Raw genomic sequence first — 19,551 nt, 5'->3', positions numbered from 1 at the left:
CATTATGACTGCTTAAGATTTTCTTGTCAGACGCACTAAGCAAATACAGGGAGACACGCGGCACTTGCTGCATGAGACTACACGCTGCTACTTAGCAAGCGTGTAGATGTCATTATGACTGCTTAAGATTTTCTTGTCATACGCACTAAGCAAATACACTGCCTTACTGTGATAGTATGCATATATAGATACTATTGTTAATGGAAACAGGGACACATAAATTGCGATTGTTAAGTGGTGTATGTATGTTAGACAGTTTATTGTGATCGTTACATTCACAATTCTGTCTTAGCATGAGTGAGATGTGTTGATAATATTGTGTCATTATCTAATATAAGTGAGCTTTTGTGTGGACAGAATGCAACTGTGACATTAACACAAGCTATATAACCTCTATTCCCCCCTCTTGTATTTTATTTCAATGTTGCCAAGTAAGACGTAATGATATTGTATCAGAGTGGCTCACAAAGTCATTATACTAAGGCAACAATGGATTACAAATAGAGACAAATATAACGTTATAAGTGTGAAAATTAACCCACATATTACCATAAGAGGGATCTCTAGTGTGGTTAATGGGTTACTCTGAATAAATACCCAGATCCGCTTCGTTTATTTACTAGCTGCGCATTCATACTGGGTATAATTTAATAGTGAGAATCTATTTTGGGGGATTAACAGAGGTCATTTCTATATGTTTCCACACATCAGTTTCACAATATAATAAAGGAACTCATTATTACGATCAACGATTTGACACTAAATATTTAGAATCGCACTCTGTTTTCCAAAATGATTTTCATGGCAATATAATTGCACAAGCATTAAAATCACAGGAGACATTACCGCTGATTTTATTATCCTGATAAGAGGACCCTCTTAAGGAAGATATTATTATATAAGTGGAAAAGTATTAACCTTTGCTGATAAGGTGTGGTAATGACATTATAATTACTAAGAGAATAAATGTTGATAGCGTCTGAATTTGTTTTAAATTCACTTTGTGTATTGTGTGTGTGTTTATTTGTTCATATTTCGCTGTACAAATTTTAATGGATCAATAAAAGTTATTTTTTTATGGTGCATACACACGATCAGATTTTTCCTTCAGATATGAACGATAACGATTTAAAAATCGTTCAGTCGTTCATATCTGAAGGAAAATCTGACATATCTGACATGCCTGACCGATGGACGATTTACAATGCGCGTTCCCGTTTGTCAGATAACGATATCTGACATCTGATGTGTTTGCAGTCAGACTTGGACGATTCCATTCATTTTAATGCGTTCAAATCGTTCAAATCGTTCAAAAAGTTGGTAAAATCGTTCAAATCGTTCAATCGTTCATCTGACAAGTCTGACAAATCTGACCGTGTGTATGCTCCATTAGCTATTTTGGATCCCATATTGTGGGTGTGATAAATAATATTACTATTAGGTCCGTGTGTGCCCCATATAGGAATACTTTCTCTTTCTTTTTGACTTATGTTATTTTATTCCTGGGAGCACCTCCCGTTGCTTATATATTTCATTCTGTGTATGTAGATAATAGGGAAGGACCATAGATAATTATTGAATCTGTGCGGGTGTTTTTTTTGCTGTGTCTACGACATAGGCTGCACCTCAGCATCCTTAGTGCTCAATTTAGCACACCAACGCCAGTGTCTACCAGCCAAGGCCTACCAAGCTCAAGGCTGCTACACGGCCAAAGCCGCATCCAATTCAGCCCAGGGGCTGCTTCTCGCCAAGGCTTGCCAAAGCCGCATCCAATTCAGCCCAGAGGCTGCATCTCGCCAAGACTTGCCAGTTCTCAAGGTTGCAACACTTCACCAGCCCTCAAGGCAAAACGGCCGCCATTAGCCAAGTACTCCAGCCCTCAAGGCTGTAGCTGGATTGTCCTATTACTTACAGTTGTTATCATCACCACTCTACAAGGGGTACCCCCAACCTATCTCCTTACCTAATCCCCCGCTCTACAGTCATTGGCGTCTGTTCCCTTCTGGAATCATTACAGTGACAGTGCCAGGTATAGAGTGTAACAAGCCCGGTTGTTCTGTTCGTACAGTGTGACAGTCGCCGGCGTTCCATATAAATATACTTACAGGTGTGACAGCTCCCGGCGTTCTATATACATATACTTACAATGTTAGTGTTCATCCTAGATCCAGTGCGAGGCAGGGTGCTGTACCGTAGAAAGGGCACTCTAGTGTGCGCCTGTAAAGGGGGCCTGACCATGAGAAAAGGGGGTGTGTCTTTAAGACGCATCCTTTTCATCACTCTTGGTGTCCACCACTTACAGACATGCTGTGCTTCCCCCAAGCTCTCCCCTCTTTGTGAATAGATGCCATACGAATGGCATCTATTCACTGGCAGTAAGCTATGCACCACAACTTTACCTACCCGTGGGACACTGTGGCCCACGGGTAGGGACGGCACCTGGCATGTTGTTTTAGTGGGGCACCGTCAGGACAGGGCTCATTCTGCTTTTCCTAAAACAGCCTTGCGGGAACGCTAAATGTGGAAGCGCCCGGAGTTCAATATACATACAGGTGTGACAGCGCCCAGTGTTCCATATAAATATACATACAGGTGTGACAGCGCCCAGTGTTCCATATATGCGTACAGTGTGACAGCGCCCGGCGTTCCATGACCATGCAGTGGGACAGCGCCCGGCGTTCCATGGACATGCAGTGTGACAGCGCCCCATGTTCTATATCCAAATATACATACAGTGACTGTGCCCAATATTCTATATAAATATACGTACAGTGTGACAGTGCCCAGTGTTCTATATACATATACACACAGTGTGACGGCGCCCAGTACTCTATATAAATACAGTGTGCGACGGTGCCCAGTGTTCTATATACATACAACGTGACGGCGCCCAGTGTGTGTGTGTGTGTGTGTGTGTGTGTGTGTATATACACACACGGCGCCCAGTACTCTATATAAATACAGTGTGCGACGGTGCCCAGTGTTCTATATACATACAATGTGACGGCGCCCAGTGTGTGTGTATGTATGTGTATATATTTATTTCATTCTAGGGTGAACAGTGGTTAGGGCACCACCTTGGGGAAGGGTCCTTCTGCGCGCTCCCGAAAAGGGGTCGAGGTCATACAATGAGGGGGGGGCGTGGTTTCATATCACGCCCCTTGTTTGTCACTAGTGGGCATGATTAGTACTTATGAAGCTCTCCCATTACTGTGACTAGATGGCGTGTGCATGCCTACAGCATCTGTTCACTGCCCGTGATCTAAACCACAGACTATCCCACCCGCAGGACACTAAGGCCCACATGTGGGGCGGCTGAGGGCAGGCTGTTTCAGTAGGGTGCATTTAGTCATTTTAAAATCTGGCAGGGCACGGCGCCCTGCTGAAACAGCCTGGCGGAAACACTATATACAGTGTGACAACGTCCGGTGTGATAGATAGATATATCTGTCTATATAGTGACACGAACACTCACTGGGTCACTACGAGATAAGTAATCTATTTATTTATGGATTATCACGGTTGATGGAATACTAAGTGTTTACAGAGTCGTGTCCAGGAACTAGAACCAGAAATATTGGGGCTGATTTTTGTGAATTTGAAAGTGGTGTATTCCACTTTATAAGGTACACCTCCATTCACATGAAGGGTGACCATATTCGGTGGAGGTTACCTGTATTTAATAATACCACACTAGGAGGCGCTCTCTCTCCACTTTTTTGTCTTATAGCAATTTTCGGACTGTCTGAACAACAGTTTATGGGAGAATAGTGTTCACTCTAGCTCCGGCGGCAGGCAGGGCGCCGGAGCTAAAGAGGGCAACTTTCTGCGTGCGCCAAAGGGGCGTGGCCATAAAGAGGGGGCGTGTCTGCAGACAGCGAGAATAGGTGCTGGGTCACCGCACATTTCTCCACCCGCAGAACACTGAACCCGCGGGTGAAGGCACCCGCAGGCTGTGAGGGCAGGGCGCTTTTTGCCCTTAAACAACCTAGTGGGAACGCTAGAAGAAGGAGCAGCCACCCATTTGTCGAAGCTGGATTATTGGCTGAGACAAGATCAGTTTAAAATTGAATCGCAGCGACACCATCTTGCGACTGGCCGCAAGACGCCATTTTGCGAATGGCCGCCTAAGCAGCATTTTAGATAAACTCACACTTTAGTACATGTGGCGATATTACTATTAGCATCATGCGATTGCATCTGTGACCATCGCCATAAGTTACGGCGATTCACCAAAAGCCCATTTCATGACTTTACGTTGTTTGGGTGCTCTGGATAAAGTGTATATTATTATAATTCCCCTAAAGGATATATTGCATTAGCTAAACAGAGCAAATGGCCACGTGACAACTAGCCTGTGTAGACAGCTTCCTGGATAACGTCTGCTCTCACTCCAGGTGGCCCGGCTCGAATACACACCTTACATTAGCAGGCTTCCTGCAATAAAATACCTTCAAAGCCAAGAGTGTTATCTTAGGTTTGGGTCTTGTAGCTGTGCTAATTTGCATTTACACAAGAGCCTGGGAGAACAAAGGACTTTACTTTTGAGCCTGGGAAGGGTGGGGGCTGCTGAGAGAGGGGGCGTGTGGAACTGTAAGGCTCAGCATTCCACACTGCTAGGTGTTCACTTAGTTTAAGTAAGATTTAAATGCACCATTTCTCATACACACATTAATACGCACAATTGCGCTGGTAACTAATCGCATATTAGCGAATGCATAAGATCTTATATGAAAACACTGTTCATTAGCTTTATGCGCACGCATCTGCTCCAAGTTAACTAGCGTCTTTATATCAAACCCTGCATACTTTAAGGGATAAGATTTAAGTTCGTTCATTTAGTATAAATGCTGTGAAATAAAGATTATTTGGTAACTAAGGTTTTATACATGCTAAGTAAGCCGTGTTTGGTTTTGTACTGATGCGTACTCTTTCAACAGAATTCCGGTATTATCGGTGTGGAGATCGCATCATGCATTCTCAACTTATGGACCGCAGAGACTTCAAGCAACAAAGGGCCTGATTCAGCCCACTCGCGAGCGGCTGTCCGCTCGCAAGTGGGTCGATGGTCTGCACTGAGCATGCGCACGACGGAGGGAGCTCCGTCGTGCGCATGCGCCAGACACGACGAGCGAAGGACTTTCCTTCGCTCGTTGTGTCCGATCAAAGGGGGCGTGCTGTCAATGTTGATTGACAGCACGCCCCCTTTGGTGGGCGTGCCGGGGGCGTGCCTCCCTGACGGGGGCGTTCCCACGGGAACGCCTCCCGTCAGAAGCCGGCCCACTGACATCACTAGTGATGTCAGTGGGAGTGATTTTGGCTCTGATAGAGCCAAAATCACTCCGGAGTTTGCGGTTGAAAACCTCAACCGCAGGCTCCGGCTCGCAATTTCGATGGTCGCGATGGTCACGACCATCGCGGCCATCAAAATGCACGCTCGTATAGCCTGTGGGTGGTGACCCACAGCTATACGAGCGTCCAGGAGGACGCTCCATGGAAATGGAGCCCGGCCCTCATTCAGAGCGTGCGCTCTGCTCAGAGCGTACGGCTCTGAATGAGGGCCAAAATGTATATTTATATGAACAACTGTTAGGATGTTGCATGGGCGGGAAACCAGAGACCCCCACTTGTTGGAGGCTGGGTTGTGTCTATTTGAATCAGCCTGTTAAACGCTCTGTAACAGATGCATCCCCCTTGAGGACCAATGGCATCAGCAGCAAACGTCTCTATTTTGTTGTCTATTTCTGGGGGGTATAAATATGTGTGCTCCAACACTGGGTCTTAGTCTTCTTGCTGAATGCTGACTGATGAGGGGTTTCTTGCTGATGCCTAACATCTGGACCAGAGAGCGCAGCGTATGTATACTGTACTTGGGTCTGTATAATTCCTTTGCGCCGAATTGTGTATGGATCAATAGCGTCTAACTGACTGTACTTTTACTTGAATAATACTTTGTGCTTTGGAACCACACGTTCCAAGTCTGGAATCTTTATTTACTGTATGACTGCGTACGCAAAATAACGTCATCCTTAGAGGTTTATAGGTAGGATATTAGAAGGTATAGGCAGGGGTATAGGCAGCATCACCAGGGATGAAACCCAGCGTCTGGTGATGTCTATGCGTTCCAGACTTCAGGCTGTAATTGCCTGCAAAGGATTTGCAACAAAGTATTAAAAAGTGAAAGTTAGATTTAGGATTGTTTAGTTTGTCCCATTACTTTTGGCCCCTTAAAAAGTGGGAGGCACATATAGAAACCGTTGTAATTCCTACACCGTTCACCTGATTTGGATGTAATTACCCTCGAATTAAATCTGAAAGTCTGCAGTTAAAGCACATCTTGTTTGTTTCATTGTGGTGGTGAATAGAGGCCAAAATATGAAAATTCTGTCAATGTCCCAATATTTATGCACCTGACTGTGTGTGTATGTATATATGTGTAAAATATAATATGTGTGTGTGTGTGTGTATATGTGTGTGTATATATATATATATATATATATCTATATCACACACAATATTTTTGTATGTATCTCTTTACACATACACACAATTTCTCAGTGTGACAGTGCCCGGTTTTGCATGACTGTGTCCGCAGTTGTATAGATAGTGTCAGTGTTGTATAGATATGATGCGTCAGTGTAACGTGTGCTGTGCATCATCGGGAATTACCAGCAGTGCGGGGACCAGTCTGTAATGTGCTATCGGTGACCGTACCACAGGAGAGGGATATCCCAGATACTCTGAGGTGCAGGATAAAGGGACATCTGACCCTGAGTAATTTGTAGCCATGTCTTAGGCTCATTCATAGCAGGAATAGAGAAGCAGCAAAATCACATGGCACTTGTGTATAGATAGTGTCAGTGCCTCATTCATTACCATTATTGTATGCAATGAGGCGGGTGCAAAGTGGGATGCCAGCCTGGCTGGGTACCTGGCATCATCAGCAAGTGCCACATGCACCATCCCTGTCCAGGGTTGCATGATTTAAATCAAAACGTTAAAAAAAAGCGACAACTTTTGCTTAGAGTTAGATGTGTAGGTGGGGTCAGTCCTATTGATGGCTGGAGCAATGTGCATAATGAGCCAATTATTTGTTGTTTGGTTACTTGACTACTTAATAGAGATTATTGACACATCAGGCCAATCCAAAACATGCAGGAGATCGGGAAATGAAAAAGCGGCTAAGCTGGTTGGATGCTACAGAGCCTTTTCTGTTGAGGACAAACGTGAGGACGTGGACAAAGACATGTACATGTTCGCCTCAGACTCAAACAACTGAGTGAAATTCAGAGCCTAATTATACGTCTTCATGTAACTGTTTTAGTGTATATTTATTCTATTACTGTGTTCATTTTGTTAGTGTTCTCACTTCAAAAATTGTTCATGTATTACTAAAACAAGGTGTAAACATCTAAAATTAAACAGTTTTCTTAGGATTTTTTTATTAAAATGTTTTTTTTTTCTATTTAAATCCAAAAAAATCTGATTTAAATCAAATAAATCTGATTTAAAAAAAAAAAAAATAAACAAAAAACGATTTTTATGCATCCCTGTCCTTACTTCAAAATATTCCTCTGGAAACAGGCGTATATACGCTCCCAGGTAAGTCTGCAAAGCCCGCAATTCAGTCTACACACCACCTCTGATTTTTTTGATTTTTTTTAAGACGTAAGTTTAGCTTTTATATAATGTAATGAAACATTTGTGATATTTCTAATTATTATTATTTGTTTCCCCAAGGTTTGGAGCAGTTTGTCAGTGTATCTAGAAAACTTCCCAGTCCTCATCTCTATGATGTGGTTGAGGGTTATCTTAAAATTTCTTTGGAATGCATCGAAATTCTGAAACTTTTAGATGGTGAGAGGCGTCCTGAAAGTGAGGTGAGAATACTAAATGGTAGGAAAAAAAACTTAGTTTTGTGTATTTTTGTTTTCCCCCATAATTTTAATTCTTTTGTGAAAGTTTATATTATGCAGTTCATCAGTTATTTTCCCCTTATTATTAGATCATCCTCATTTTCCAAGCTCTGGAAGCCATTTTGTTGAGGACGGCCAGTGACCTGTCACATCTCAGTGTAGCTGGGGTCAACATAGTTAAGAAAATGTTGGATACGCACATGAAGTTAATCTACGCATCCGTCTATTCCGAGACTCACAGGTTGGTACAGTTACATAGTTACATCTTTTTTTAAGTTCAGATGATAGGTGGCTTCCCATGTATTGCGAGGTTGGTTTGGGGCTGGCGAGGCATGCTGATAATTGTAGTTCCGCAGTAGTTGGATAGTCAACTGCTCTAGTTCATGGCAATATCTAGAAACCTTATTTCACATTTCGATCTAACATGGTTGTCCCTATGATGTTTCCGGTCCTATTTTCTAGATCACAGGTTCTCAAATTCTGTCCTCAGGACCCCAAACAGTGCATGTTTTCCAGGTCTCCTCACAGAATCCAAGTTAAATAATTAGCTCCACCTGTGGATCTTTTAAAATGTGTCAGTGGGTAATGAATACACCTGTGCACCTGCTGGGTGATCTGGAAAACCTGAACTCGGTGTGGTCCTGAGGACCGAGTTTGAGAGCCTCTGGTCTAGATTTGAAATCTTGGCTTTTTGAATATTCCATTTGCTTTCCTCTTCATCCTGCGCAGGGTGTCCAGAATCTGCTTCAATTTACTGTCTGCGATGGTGACCCAAGGGCCAGACTGTGCTAGAAGTGTTTTTAGTCATTTTGATTTCAACAACAAGTTCCTTCCAGGGTTGCTGAAAAAGAGAGATAAACAGGTAAGAGAGGACTGAAAATTAAACCATGAAAACAGTTGTTTATACAAAGGGGGAAGAGCGAATAGGATTCTGATGTATTGTCTGAGAACGCAGAGTTACGAACAGAGCTGGGACACTTAAGTCAGAGGGGAGGCCCACTCAGCAACTTGCAAATAAACCTGCTGTCTGTCAGTTGAGAGCTCCTCACATCATAAACTCTCCGCCCACCCCCTTCTACACAATTGACTGTGCTTCGCTGGTGTCGAAGCAGCTAATGTCCGTTCACTGGCGATCTGGGGGGCCCCTGAAGCCTGTGTGGCTTGTCTCTAGGTGCAGGCTGGTGCACATACTTTATAAAATAACCAGACAATGGGTCGATTCTGAGTTGGGAGCAAAAAAAAAAAAAAAAAGCAACTAACTTTGGGGCGCATTCAATTGTTTGCGATGAGCTGCTAATCTCTGGTGTGCACATAGCAGCCAGTTACTATAATGCCGACATTGCAATTTGAAAATGCCAGCGGGCGGGATGTGCCATTCTGGAACGAACCTCTCGTCCATTGCATACAATCGAATTTTTCCCTTTGTATCTGGAACAAACCATGTTGCAGTGCAAGGGGTGCAAATACATTTATTATTTTTGCACAAAGGGTAAATGACCTAATATCCCCCCCCGGGTAATGCTCTTGTTACATATCATTAGCCTTATAGGGCACCTTACATCAGACCCACTATTCTCCAGTGCTTTTCATCAGTGTCCTACAATCCAGCAGCTCAGAAGTGATGCTGATTCTTATAGGATGCATTGCTATGTATATTCGTTCAGCCCACAAAGTGGCTGTGAATTAGTGCAGATCATTGGTTTCAATTCCTCAGACTGTGACAATTCGCTTCTGGGCCACCTTTATCTTGGAGTACTAATGTTTTTGTTAGGTAGATGGGATACTAAGGTAATGTGAAAATCTCCCCCATATTGTCCTCTAGTATTTATAGTTAAATACATATTTTCTTGTAAGAAAGGCAGCAGTTCAGCTAGCGATTTTGTCATCACCAGCTCATGTTGGTAAGGAATTCCACAGCTTAACCGCTCTTACAGCAAAGAATCCCTTCCTATGCTAATGCCTTCTTTCTTCCGGTCAGTGTGCTGCAAGAATTTTGGCCGCCCTCCTCCTTTATGGCTGGAAGTACAGCTGAGGCTTTATCACCTTTTCCTTCGCAGGGTAGACCAGATGTCCGTATGGCTTGTATCCAGTTTGCGCTTTCCTTCCTGATTTGTGGAGATAATACCACCATCGTTCAGGTTCTGGAACTCAAAGGTATTTATAATTCCAAGTGAGGTTTATTTTTTATTTTTTTTTAGTTTGTCATGTTTTTAATAATCCAAGAAATGCTTTTAATGCTCATGGTAATTACATCCTAGTAGCAAGACCTAGAATTGTTGGTTACAATTTGTAAATTTTACCTGATTTCGGTGACGAATGTGTAGTGTTCATTCTAGCACGCTGTACCTGTCACAACCTGTGCAGTTCCTCCCTGGGCTGTTGCTCTATGCTCTGGTGTTTCTAGCACACTATGGTCTGTATCTCAGCAGTCTGTTGCATTAGCTGAGTGTGCTTGAAGCACCAGAGCAGAGAGCGATACCACAGGCAGGAAATAGGAACTGCACAGGTTGCGTCAGGTGCAGGGTGCTAGAATGAACTCTATAATGTCTGTAATTGTTTATATATGAGAATGATACCAAATTATAGAGATTTCCATACGTTAATAAATAAAGAGCAGACGTGTAAAGGGGATTGGTGCCTGTGTCTATGCATTTATCACTTTCCCTTTGTCATTATAAGATCACTAATCTGTGGTGTTGTCTTCTGTAGATTTCTTCAGCGCAATATTCAGCACTGGACTGAAAGACGACCGAATCTCTACTATAAACCTCTTACTGTCCCTGCTGCAATCCAAGGTGAATCCAATGATGCATTTGATCAGCCCGCAGAGCATTAAATAATATTCTATGTAGTTGCTATAATAATAAAACATCAAATCATACCTGCTAAAGTCACTTATAGTAACCATATCTGTTTTCAGACAGTAAATCGTATTGTTACACTCAAATTTTCTTTTGATGACCCCAAGATAAATTGTAAAACTTTGGTACCTCCAAAATATTTAAGTGAAAGTAATGTAAAGGAGACCACCCCCTAATGAAGCTCACACCGGCTAGGAGCCCAATAAGGTCCTTGACATTGAAACCTACTCCCACACGATTGCTTTTAGTACGCCCATATTTACGTAGGGGAGGTTGTAGAGAAAGAGACACATGTTTGGTTGACCAGAACACCCCTCCAGCTCTTTCACTTAACTCTGGACAACCTGACTTTAGTATAAGACAAGTTTTTATTACCATAGGATTTATAGTGTTAGAAATAATTGGATGTGATTTTTAATATGATAGAAGAATCTGTGTAGGGCTAGGATGAGCAGCCCAGGATACCTCACATTTGCTGAGATAATGGGTCATGTAAAATGTGTCCTGCATGTGTTTGAGATGGACACATTGGGGATACACCTTTGATATAGGACGCGTGACTCTCACCTGCTCTCCCTTTTCCATTCATCTGCTTTGCAACAAAGTATTTTATTTTAACAGAAATTAATATAAAATAATGACTTTGTATTTGTGGTGCTATAATTCTGCAAATGTCCCTTCATTATTATTTTTTCTTCCAGGTTGTTCAGAATAAGGCCATCACAAAGACCCAGAAATTGCGTTTTTTTACTTCCATCATTTTAAATCACATTGCGTCCCTGTACCGCTGGAGCGGTATTGTAGATGTAAGCACGAAGGACGTCCAGGTAAGCATGGCGGATGTCCCGGATTTTTACCATTATTATTGTGTAGCCGATTCTAAATTCCTTTGTTTCGCTATTGGCCACTGGTGGGGGGGCTTACTGTTGTGTTTAAGCCATCCCCTTAGCAGCAGGACACGTCTATACAAACCGTTCAGTCTCCTCCCTTCTCCTATTGAACTTCCCTCTCAGTAGGAGTGTACCAGTTGTTAAAGAAGGATGAAGGCCGGGGCTCTCACCGGATTTTGCCAGCCTGAGATTCAGGTTGTAATGAGGGACTGATAATTATCTCTTTCTCCATCCGCGCAGCATTCTCCCCTGACTGCCTTTATTCCATTACACAGATTGTTGTCAGTGTTCCTGGAGCTCCTGCTTGCTGTCCCCTCATGCAGTGTAAAGTGGTGGAAGTTAGGGTTATGACTGGTGCGCTCACTGGTGGTTCCTGCCTCACTGTGCTGCCTCACCAACAATGCATTATGCATCCGCTGTGCACAGTTGCGACTAGTTTATGGTGGTGGTAATATTAAAGGACACTAGGGGCCCTCCTTCCTTTGCCAGGATGCCCAGTGTTGTCACTTCTCCTCTTTCCACAATTGCAGCAGATGTTGGCAGTCGGTAGGTCCTCCCACTCATGCTGTATTGTGCTCCTTGTTCTTGTGACATTTGGTTTTAGCATTGGAAAACCATCAAACTCCTCTCTGCCTGCGCGCTCCCGCTCTGCCTGCGCGCTCCCTCTCTGCCTGCGCACTCCCTTGCGCTCGCTGTCTGTGCTCTCTTATGCTCGCTGTCTGTGCTCTTGCGCACTCGTGTTCTCTCCTTGTGTTCATCTGCGTTCTCTTGTATTCTCTGCCTGTGATCACCTGCACTTTCTGCCTGCGCTCGCTTATGTTTGCCTGCACTCGTCTGGGCTCATCTGCGCTCTCTTGCGCTCATTGTCAGCTTGCCTGTGGTTGTTGTCTGGGCTCGCCTGCTCTATCTTGTGCTCGCTGTCTGGGTTTGCGTGCACTCTTTTGCGCTATATCTGTATTCTCTTTTTGGTCCCTTGGGGCCACAGAAAGGACGCTTGTTTTAGTGCTCCTGGCTATAAAGCATGTCTATAGGCTAGTGAGCACATCTACTCCATTTCAGTAATACTGCCCACACCACAAGAGCTAGGCTTGGAGGGGGGGGGGGGGTGTTTCGGTTGCCTGGAACCCCCCCTCCACGGCCCACACCATGACCACAATAGAATGTAGTATATGATACAATTTTACTAGTGCTGCATGTTCTCAGTATAAAATGTGTTAAAAGATCCGCAGGCGGTACTAATTATCTGATCAGCCAGTAATGAATACACTTGTTCACCAACTATGACTTCTGGAAAACATGCACTGTTAGGCTTGCACTGCTATAGACCATCTATAGGATTAATTATTAATACTGTTATCCAGTGCATTAGGAGCCCAAGATGTACATATATGTCCAGGGCAGTGCTCGGTTCTTCTGTTGCTCCCCCGGACGCCTGTTTTGCTTCCATGCTCTGGAATGATGCCTACTTGTGAAATAAAAACATTCATCTCAGGCCACATCTAATAGTGATCGCTGGTCTATGTTGCAATTGACATACGCTACACTTTGTATGATGTGTATTAAATCTGGATAAGTGCTAATTATGCCCTCTTCATGGACTGACCACACTGGCTCTAAAGTCAAGCATTTGGAAACCCCCCTTCTAGAAATGCTGCGTTTGCCCCTGAAGAGGAAAGAATTTCACTGAGTAAAAAAACAAAACAAAAAAACCCCTTTTCTATTCTGAGAGCCGGGTGGTGATGTCAGACGCGCAGCCAGTTTAATATGTGTAATTGTCTCTCTCATTTAGGGCACCAATGATCCTAAGGAAGCCGGGAAAGTAATGATCAGGGAGTTGGTGCACAAATTCCTTCTGGATCTCTGCTGCTCCCTGAAGCACGGTATTACTTTCCATGACCCCAGTCTTGGCACAGCTGCCAGGTGAGTTGTAAAGGATTCTACTTAATTAAGCATCAGCTGTTGGTAATGTGGTATAATATTAGGTTAAATGGGAAGAAACACATCTAAGGTGGAAAGGTCCCAGCTTTATAAGCACATAAAACGTGATGCTGACCAGCGGTAATGGCAGTGACTTCATGCACAGTTGTTACCTATGTATTATTAGTAATTACTACAGCCCCTTTGCTGCTAAGTGGCTGCTAGTAAGCACATCAGTGCAGGTCTTTCATAGGTGGACCTTGGCGTGCTATAGCCTGCATCACATAATGGACATTATATATGGTTAAAATGTATGTTATTATTATTATTATTATCCTTTATTTATATGGCGCCACAAGTGTTCCGCAGCGCCTTACATAGTACATAGAACTAATAGGTGAACAAGAAACAAGTAACATACAGTACATTACAGTACAGGACAAGGACACAACTTATATACATTGCTGAAATAGTGATTAAAGCACTCACAATAAGGAGTATGTTACATACTCATTCATTATATTATACTGCCAGCATAATAACCGCAGACAGCGAGAATTGAATACAGAATTCAGAGCAAGAGGAATCCTTCTGTGCATTTGGTCAGTGCTGAAAAGTAGGGACATTGCTTGAGACAAATCTATGAATCCTGGGGACACTTGATAGCTGTACTCAGTCATAGAAAGATTGAGCCAAACAATGTGGGAACTACCAGGATTTCGCATTGGCTTCCGTGCCAATATGTGTTCAGTTCCAATGAATAAAATTGGCAATTGTTTTGTGATGCATCCCTCTTTTCTCGGGATAGTGGTTCGGTATAAAGCTGGTAGTGCATACTGTCTGCGGATGACAAGATGCTGGTGGCCATAGCACACCAACAGGCTAACTGATGTAATAAAGTGAATAACCCTTTCCTGGAGCTTTAATAAATACTCATTCAATTAAGTAAATAACACTCTTGCAGGAATTCAAATCAACAACAGTCTGTAGCGATCAAACATCCTCATGATCTTCATTTGGCTAAAATGATGCTTTTGGAATATGGATTGGGAAAAGAGGGAGATGAAAAATATATAATGTAGTAAATTGGTGTATGTGATTGTTCCCATACTTCAACCATTCAAATTCATGTCACACTTAGAGAGGTGTGTGTGTGTGTGTGTGTGTGTGTGTGGGTGGGGCCTGGCAAACATGAAAAGACTGGTGATGGCTCCAAGTTGGCAGGTCGCACTTGCAATCCAGCCGATGTGTTTCGACCCAACTGAGTCTTTCTCTAAGCTAAATGATGTAACTGGTACTTCAGCAGTATTGCATAACCAGCGCTTACCTTATTGCAGTATCACCTAACCAATGCTTACCTTATTGCAGTATCACCTTACCAGTGCTTACCTTATTGCAGTATCACATAACCAGTGCTTACCTTATTACAGTATCACATAACCAGTGCTTACCTTATTGCAGTATCACATAACCAGCGCTTACCTTATTGCAGTATCACATAACCAGTGCTTACCGTATTGCAGTATCACATAACCAGTGCTTACCGTATTGCAGTATCACATAACCAGTGCTGAACGTATCGCAGTATCACATAACCAGCGCTGAACGTATCGCAGTATCACATAACCAGTGCTTACCTTATTGCAGTATCACATAACCAGCGCTTACCTTATTGCAGTATAACATAACCAGTGCTTACCTTATTACAGTATCACATAACCAGTGCTTACCTTATTGCAGTATCACATAACCAGTGCTTACCTTATTGCAGTATCACATAACCAGTGCTTACCTTATTGCAGTATCACATAACCAGTGCTTACCTTATTGCAGTATCACATAACCAGTGCTTACCTTATTGCAGTATCACATAACCAGTGCTTACCTTATTGCAGTATCACATAACCAGTGCTTATCTTATTGCAGTATCACATAACCAGTGCTTATCTTATTGCAGTATCGCATAACCAGTGCTTGCCGTATTGCAGTATCGCATAACCAGTGCTTGCCTTATTGCAGTATCGCATAACCAGTGCTTGCCTTATTACAGTATCACATAACCAGTGCTGAACGTATTGGAGTATCACATAACCAGTGCTTATCTTATTGCAGTATCACATAACCAGCGCTTACCAATAACCAATGTTCAGCTTCAGCGTTGTATTAAAGCTTTTTCTACTCTGAATTCTACATTTAATATTAGCTACACTATCTGATATATATCTCCTTAATTTTCCCTGTAGAAAGTACGGAATATATAGCAAATTCAGACCAGTAAAGATTTACCTGGAATGTAAATGAAAATATTCTTGTCCTCCTATTTTACGTGTTCTCATTATTTATGGCCAGGGCGGGTAATCTGGTACTTCTGCGCTTCCTGGTTGGACTGAAGTCGGCGACTGAAGATGAGTTGGTTGGGGAGCTGGTGGTGAACATATTGAAGGTTTGCCCAGACTTGCTAAACAGATACTTTAAGGAAATCCAATACTCCTTTGCTCCACGGCTGAAGTCAGCTTGGCTGGATAACATTAAGCTACTAAAAAAGGTCAGGACCAGATGCTTACCTAAACATTCAGTCAGTGCAATATACTGAGGAATAGCAATAACAGTCACTGTACAATGTCATTATGTGTGCGTGCTATAACCAATATTACATTGTCTTCTGTAAGTCTTGTGAATTCTATTATAGTCATGTGATACCTTATGCTTTCCTGAATAAGTGCCTCATTAAGGGTCTTAAATGAGTTTATATTTGTACGCTGATCACCTGTGGGTTTCTATGCATACCATCCCGGACCTCCTCTTAAGTATTTCATACTCTTAGTCATCCCATGTATCCTGACGTTACAACCTTACCAGTAAGGGGGACACTTTGCCATGTACAGAATCGGTCATTGTTGTTCTCATTTCTTACAGATCTACGAGGCTCAGCCTCCAATATCTGTGGCTTTCAAGACCACAGAGTTCGTCCCACTCCCACGGCTGATAAACATGGTGATGATAACGACCGTAGCTCCTGTGTGTACGAGGACCATGTTCACACAGGGACTTAATGTGAGTTTGCACTGACTGTTGTCAGTGCTGCAGTGACCTGAAATGTTGAATAAATAGCGACACTGACTTCCATGTGTAACTGTTCCAACAAGAAAGAAGAGGAAATAACGCTGCTTTATGGGGCACTTGTTTTAAATTGATAAAACTTAACTTATTAAAAAATATAAAACAAGACTACCAAGTATGAACATAGATTAGGGAACAAAAGGTAAGGTTCAGTCATAGTATCAATGGATCTCCATATAAATAATGAAAAGGCGAAATAGACAGTTATATTTCTAATATATTATATATAATCCAATCTGGGGGACACTACTCACCATGGGCTGCAGAGGGCGCTGTGAGGAGCCGGCACATCAAGCTACAGATGTCTCCTCATACATCTAGCCTCATTACGCCACGCGGTACTAGATACCTGGTGCGAGTGAGCCGCCAGGTCTCATGCAACTTTGCCAGCGCCAGGCGACTTTTTTGAGGAAAATGTGTCTGTCACAATGCGATGCAACAGGGATGCACAAGGAGACCGTTCCAATTAATTTGTTATATACAGCACTTGTATATCTGCGTGTGAATGAGTCTGTATACAAAGCCTAACGGAACTCCGCGTGGTAAAAAATACGTGGCCACAGCTTCATAGCACTTTGCATGCTGATTGAGAGACTCGGTCGCACGCAGATGTACGATTGTCACATATCAATTTAATCAGTGCAGTTTCCTGGTGTGTACTAGTCGCATCACATTGCGACTAAGAAGCATTTTTGTTAAAATTGACGCCCCTTACTAGCAGAGTTGCACAGGACCTGGCACGCTGAGAAGGGGCTATTTGGTGAGGCTGCAGCAATGATGTGTGAGAATACTTCTGTACACTTGTTTGTAAGCTAACCCCTCCCCACTACATCCCATAAAGCCCCACCGGAGCTAACAGGTGTCTGTCTACTTAATGTGCCTGTGGAGTAGGCACCAACTTTGGCTTGCTGCAGAAGCAGCTTCCTGAGTTTCATTTTGATGCTTAAGTGCTACTGTTTTTTGTATTGGGAGTTATTTATAAGAACTTAGATGGGAAGGGCAGGTATGAGCGCTATGCTTTCCTGTTACCTCCAGGTACCTGGCCTGTAGGTATCCTGCTTATTTGTGTTTATTAAGGATCAGGTAGATGCAGCTGGCCCTGGACCCACAGCTGAGCCTAAGACCACGCGCCGGGACTCACGGCTAGCCTCCTCAGAACAGCCCCTTCTCTCTCTCTGTGGTTGAGATGGGGAATACAGCGGTCTCACACTCTAGTGCCCACTGTCAGTTTAAATAATAGAAGGAACTGGAGGGAGGACAGTGGGGATTCCTACACTCTATCTGACCACCACTGTCCCGGTCAGTACAGATATTGAATACTGAGAGCAGAGAGAATACCTGCTGCAGGTTCTTCTGCTAATGTTTCTGCTGCTGCAGCTGTGGGGAGCTGCATATATCAGCTAGCTTACTGTTTCTTTAGTTCAATGCTTTATATCAGTGATTCCCAACCTCGGTCCTCAAGGCACACTAACAGTCCTAGTTTTAGTGATGTCCATGATTGTGCACAGATGGTTAAATCAAAATAACTGAGGTACTAATTAAGTCACTTGTGCTCAAGTATGGCTATCCATAAAACCTGGACTGTTAGTGTGCCTTGAGAACCGTGGTTGGGAACCCCTGCTTTATATCCTCTCTTTGTGAACAGGGTACAGTGGCTGATAATATATTTATTCTTAGTGTACGCTGATGTTCTCCTGTCTGTGATTGAACATGACATTATATCTGTCTGGCTGGAACCTCTGTGTCCCGGTCTTGTCAGTTTGAGAGTGATCTTAGTTTTTTTAAATTCTGTACAGTATTTGCCAAGTAGAATTTGGGTTTTCTGTTTCCCTCTCATTGTGTTTGATTGTGTTCAGCAAAATATTTTGTGTGCCTGATATAAAAACAAAAAATTCAGGTTGCCTGGGGTTTTAAGTCCACTTATCCCTTTGTTGATGATACCAAGGCTTGGGAAGGTCACCTCACATGGACTCTCCCATTGCTAGGTTAGCTAAGGCCACTGTCATCTGTAAACGTTATGGGTTAAGATTGCTGGTGCCTTCCTTTCGAAAAATTTTTAGCCATTGTCTGTGTCAACAAGGACCTGGAGGCATGGACAGAGCAGTTGGTGTCTGGTCTGCATGCAGAAGGCGATGCCACAGAACATTTTACCTTGGCTGATAAGATCCGTGAGACTTTAGTCTACATTGGGGATGCTTCGCTGGACACTACTTCTCTACAGTCATGGATCTGTTTCAGCCAGAATGTCTCTTTGGCTCAGATCATGGGATGTTGACCTAGAGTAAGAGGTACGCTTTACTCTAACCTCTTCTTGGTAGGCAAGCCAGACTGTTTCTTCCGTCCAATTATGAATTAAAATGGCTGAAACCTCGTCTCTCTCACTGGTACATTTCAAGATGGAGTCCCTGCGCCCTATTATAAGTGCAATAGAGGGAGGGGAATTCCTGGCATTCCTTGACCTAAAGGATGCTTATCTCCATATACCGATTTGGGAGGGCCATCATCAATTGCTCCGCTTCACGATGGGGACATTGCAATTTCGGACCTTGCTGTTCGGTCGGCCTACGGCCTCCATAGTTTCACAAAACCATGGCTCAAAGGGATCACTATGGTTCTTTATTTGGATGACCTGCTGTTGGAAGCACCCTCAGAATCCTTGCTGCTTCAGCATCTTCTGTCGGTGGTGGACACTCATAAGGTTCATGGCTAGATACAGAATTATCCAAAACCCAGCCTTATTCCTTCCCAGAGGATGGTTTTCTTAGGCCTCTTAATCAACGCTCACTGTCAGAGTTTTTCTCCCTTTGCAGAAGATTCAGGACCATCGGCCATTGGTGAAGTCGCTTC

General features: G+C 43.2%; 1 protein-coding gene across 1 annotated transcript in view; it reads left to right on the top strand.

The window, feature by feature from the left end:
- Nucleotides 1–19,551, top strand: part of URB1 (URB1 ribosome biogenesis factor) — a 144,227-nt gene that overhangs the window by 2,064 nt on the left and 122,612 nt on the right. Inside the window, exons 2-10 of the mRNA XM_088481649.1 lie at nucleotides 7,741–7,880; nucleotides 8,006–8,157; nucleotides 8,646–8,778; nucleotides 9,974–10,070; nucleotides 10,626–10,711; nucleotides 11,479–11,604; nucleotides 13,457–13,587; nucleotides 15,934–16,129; nucleotides 16,501–16,638. Of these exons, the coding sequence (XP_088337775.1) occupies nucleotides 7,741–7,880; nucleotides 8,006–8,157; nucleotides 8,646–8,778; nucleotides 9,974–10,070; nucleotides 10,626–10,711; nucleotides 11,479–11,604; nucleotides 13,457–13,587; nucleotides 15,934–16,129; nucleotides 16,501–16,638 (1,199 nt within the window). The remainder of the gene's footprint in view (nucleotides 1–7,740; nucleotides 7,881–8,005; nucleotides 8,158–8,645; nucleotides 8,779–9,973; nucleotides 10,071–10,625; nucleotides 10,712–11,478; nucleotides 11,605–13,456; nucleotides 13,588–15,933; nucleotides 16,130–16,500; nucleotides 16,639–19,551) is intronic.

Source organism: Taudactylus pleione, unplaced genomic scaffold (genome assembly GCF_031769625.1).
Source record: "Taudactylus pleione unplaced genomic scaffold, aTauple2 ptg000276l, whole genome shotgun sequence".
NCBI lineage: Eukaryota > Metazoa > Chordata > Amphibia > Anura > Myobatrachidae > Taudactylus > Taudactylus pleione.
This window is presented reverse-complemented; position numbering and strand designations above follow the sequence as displayed.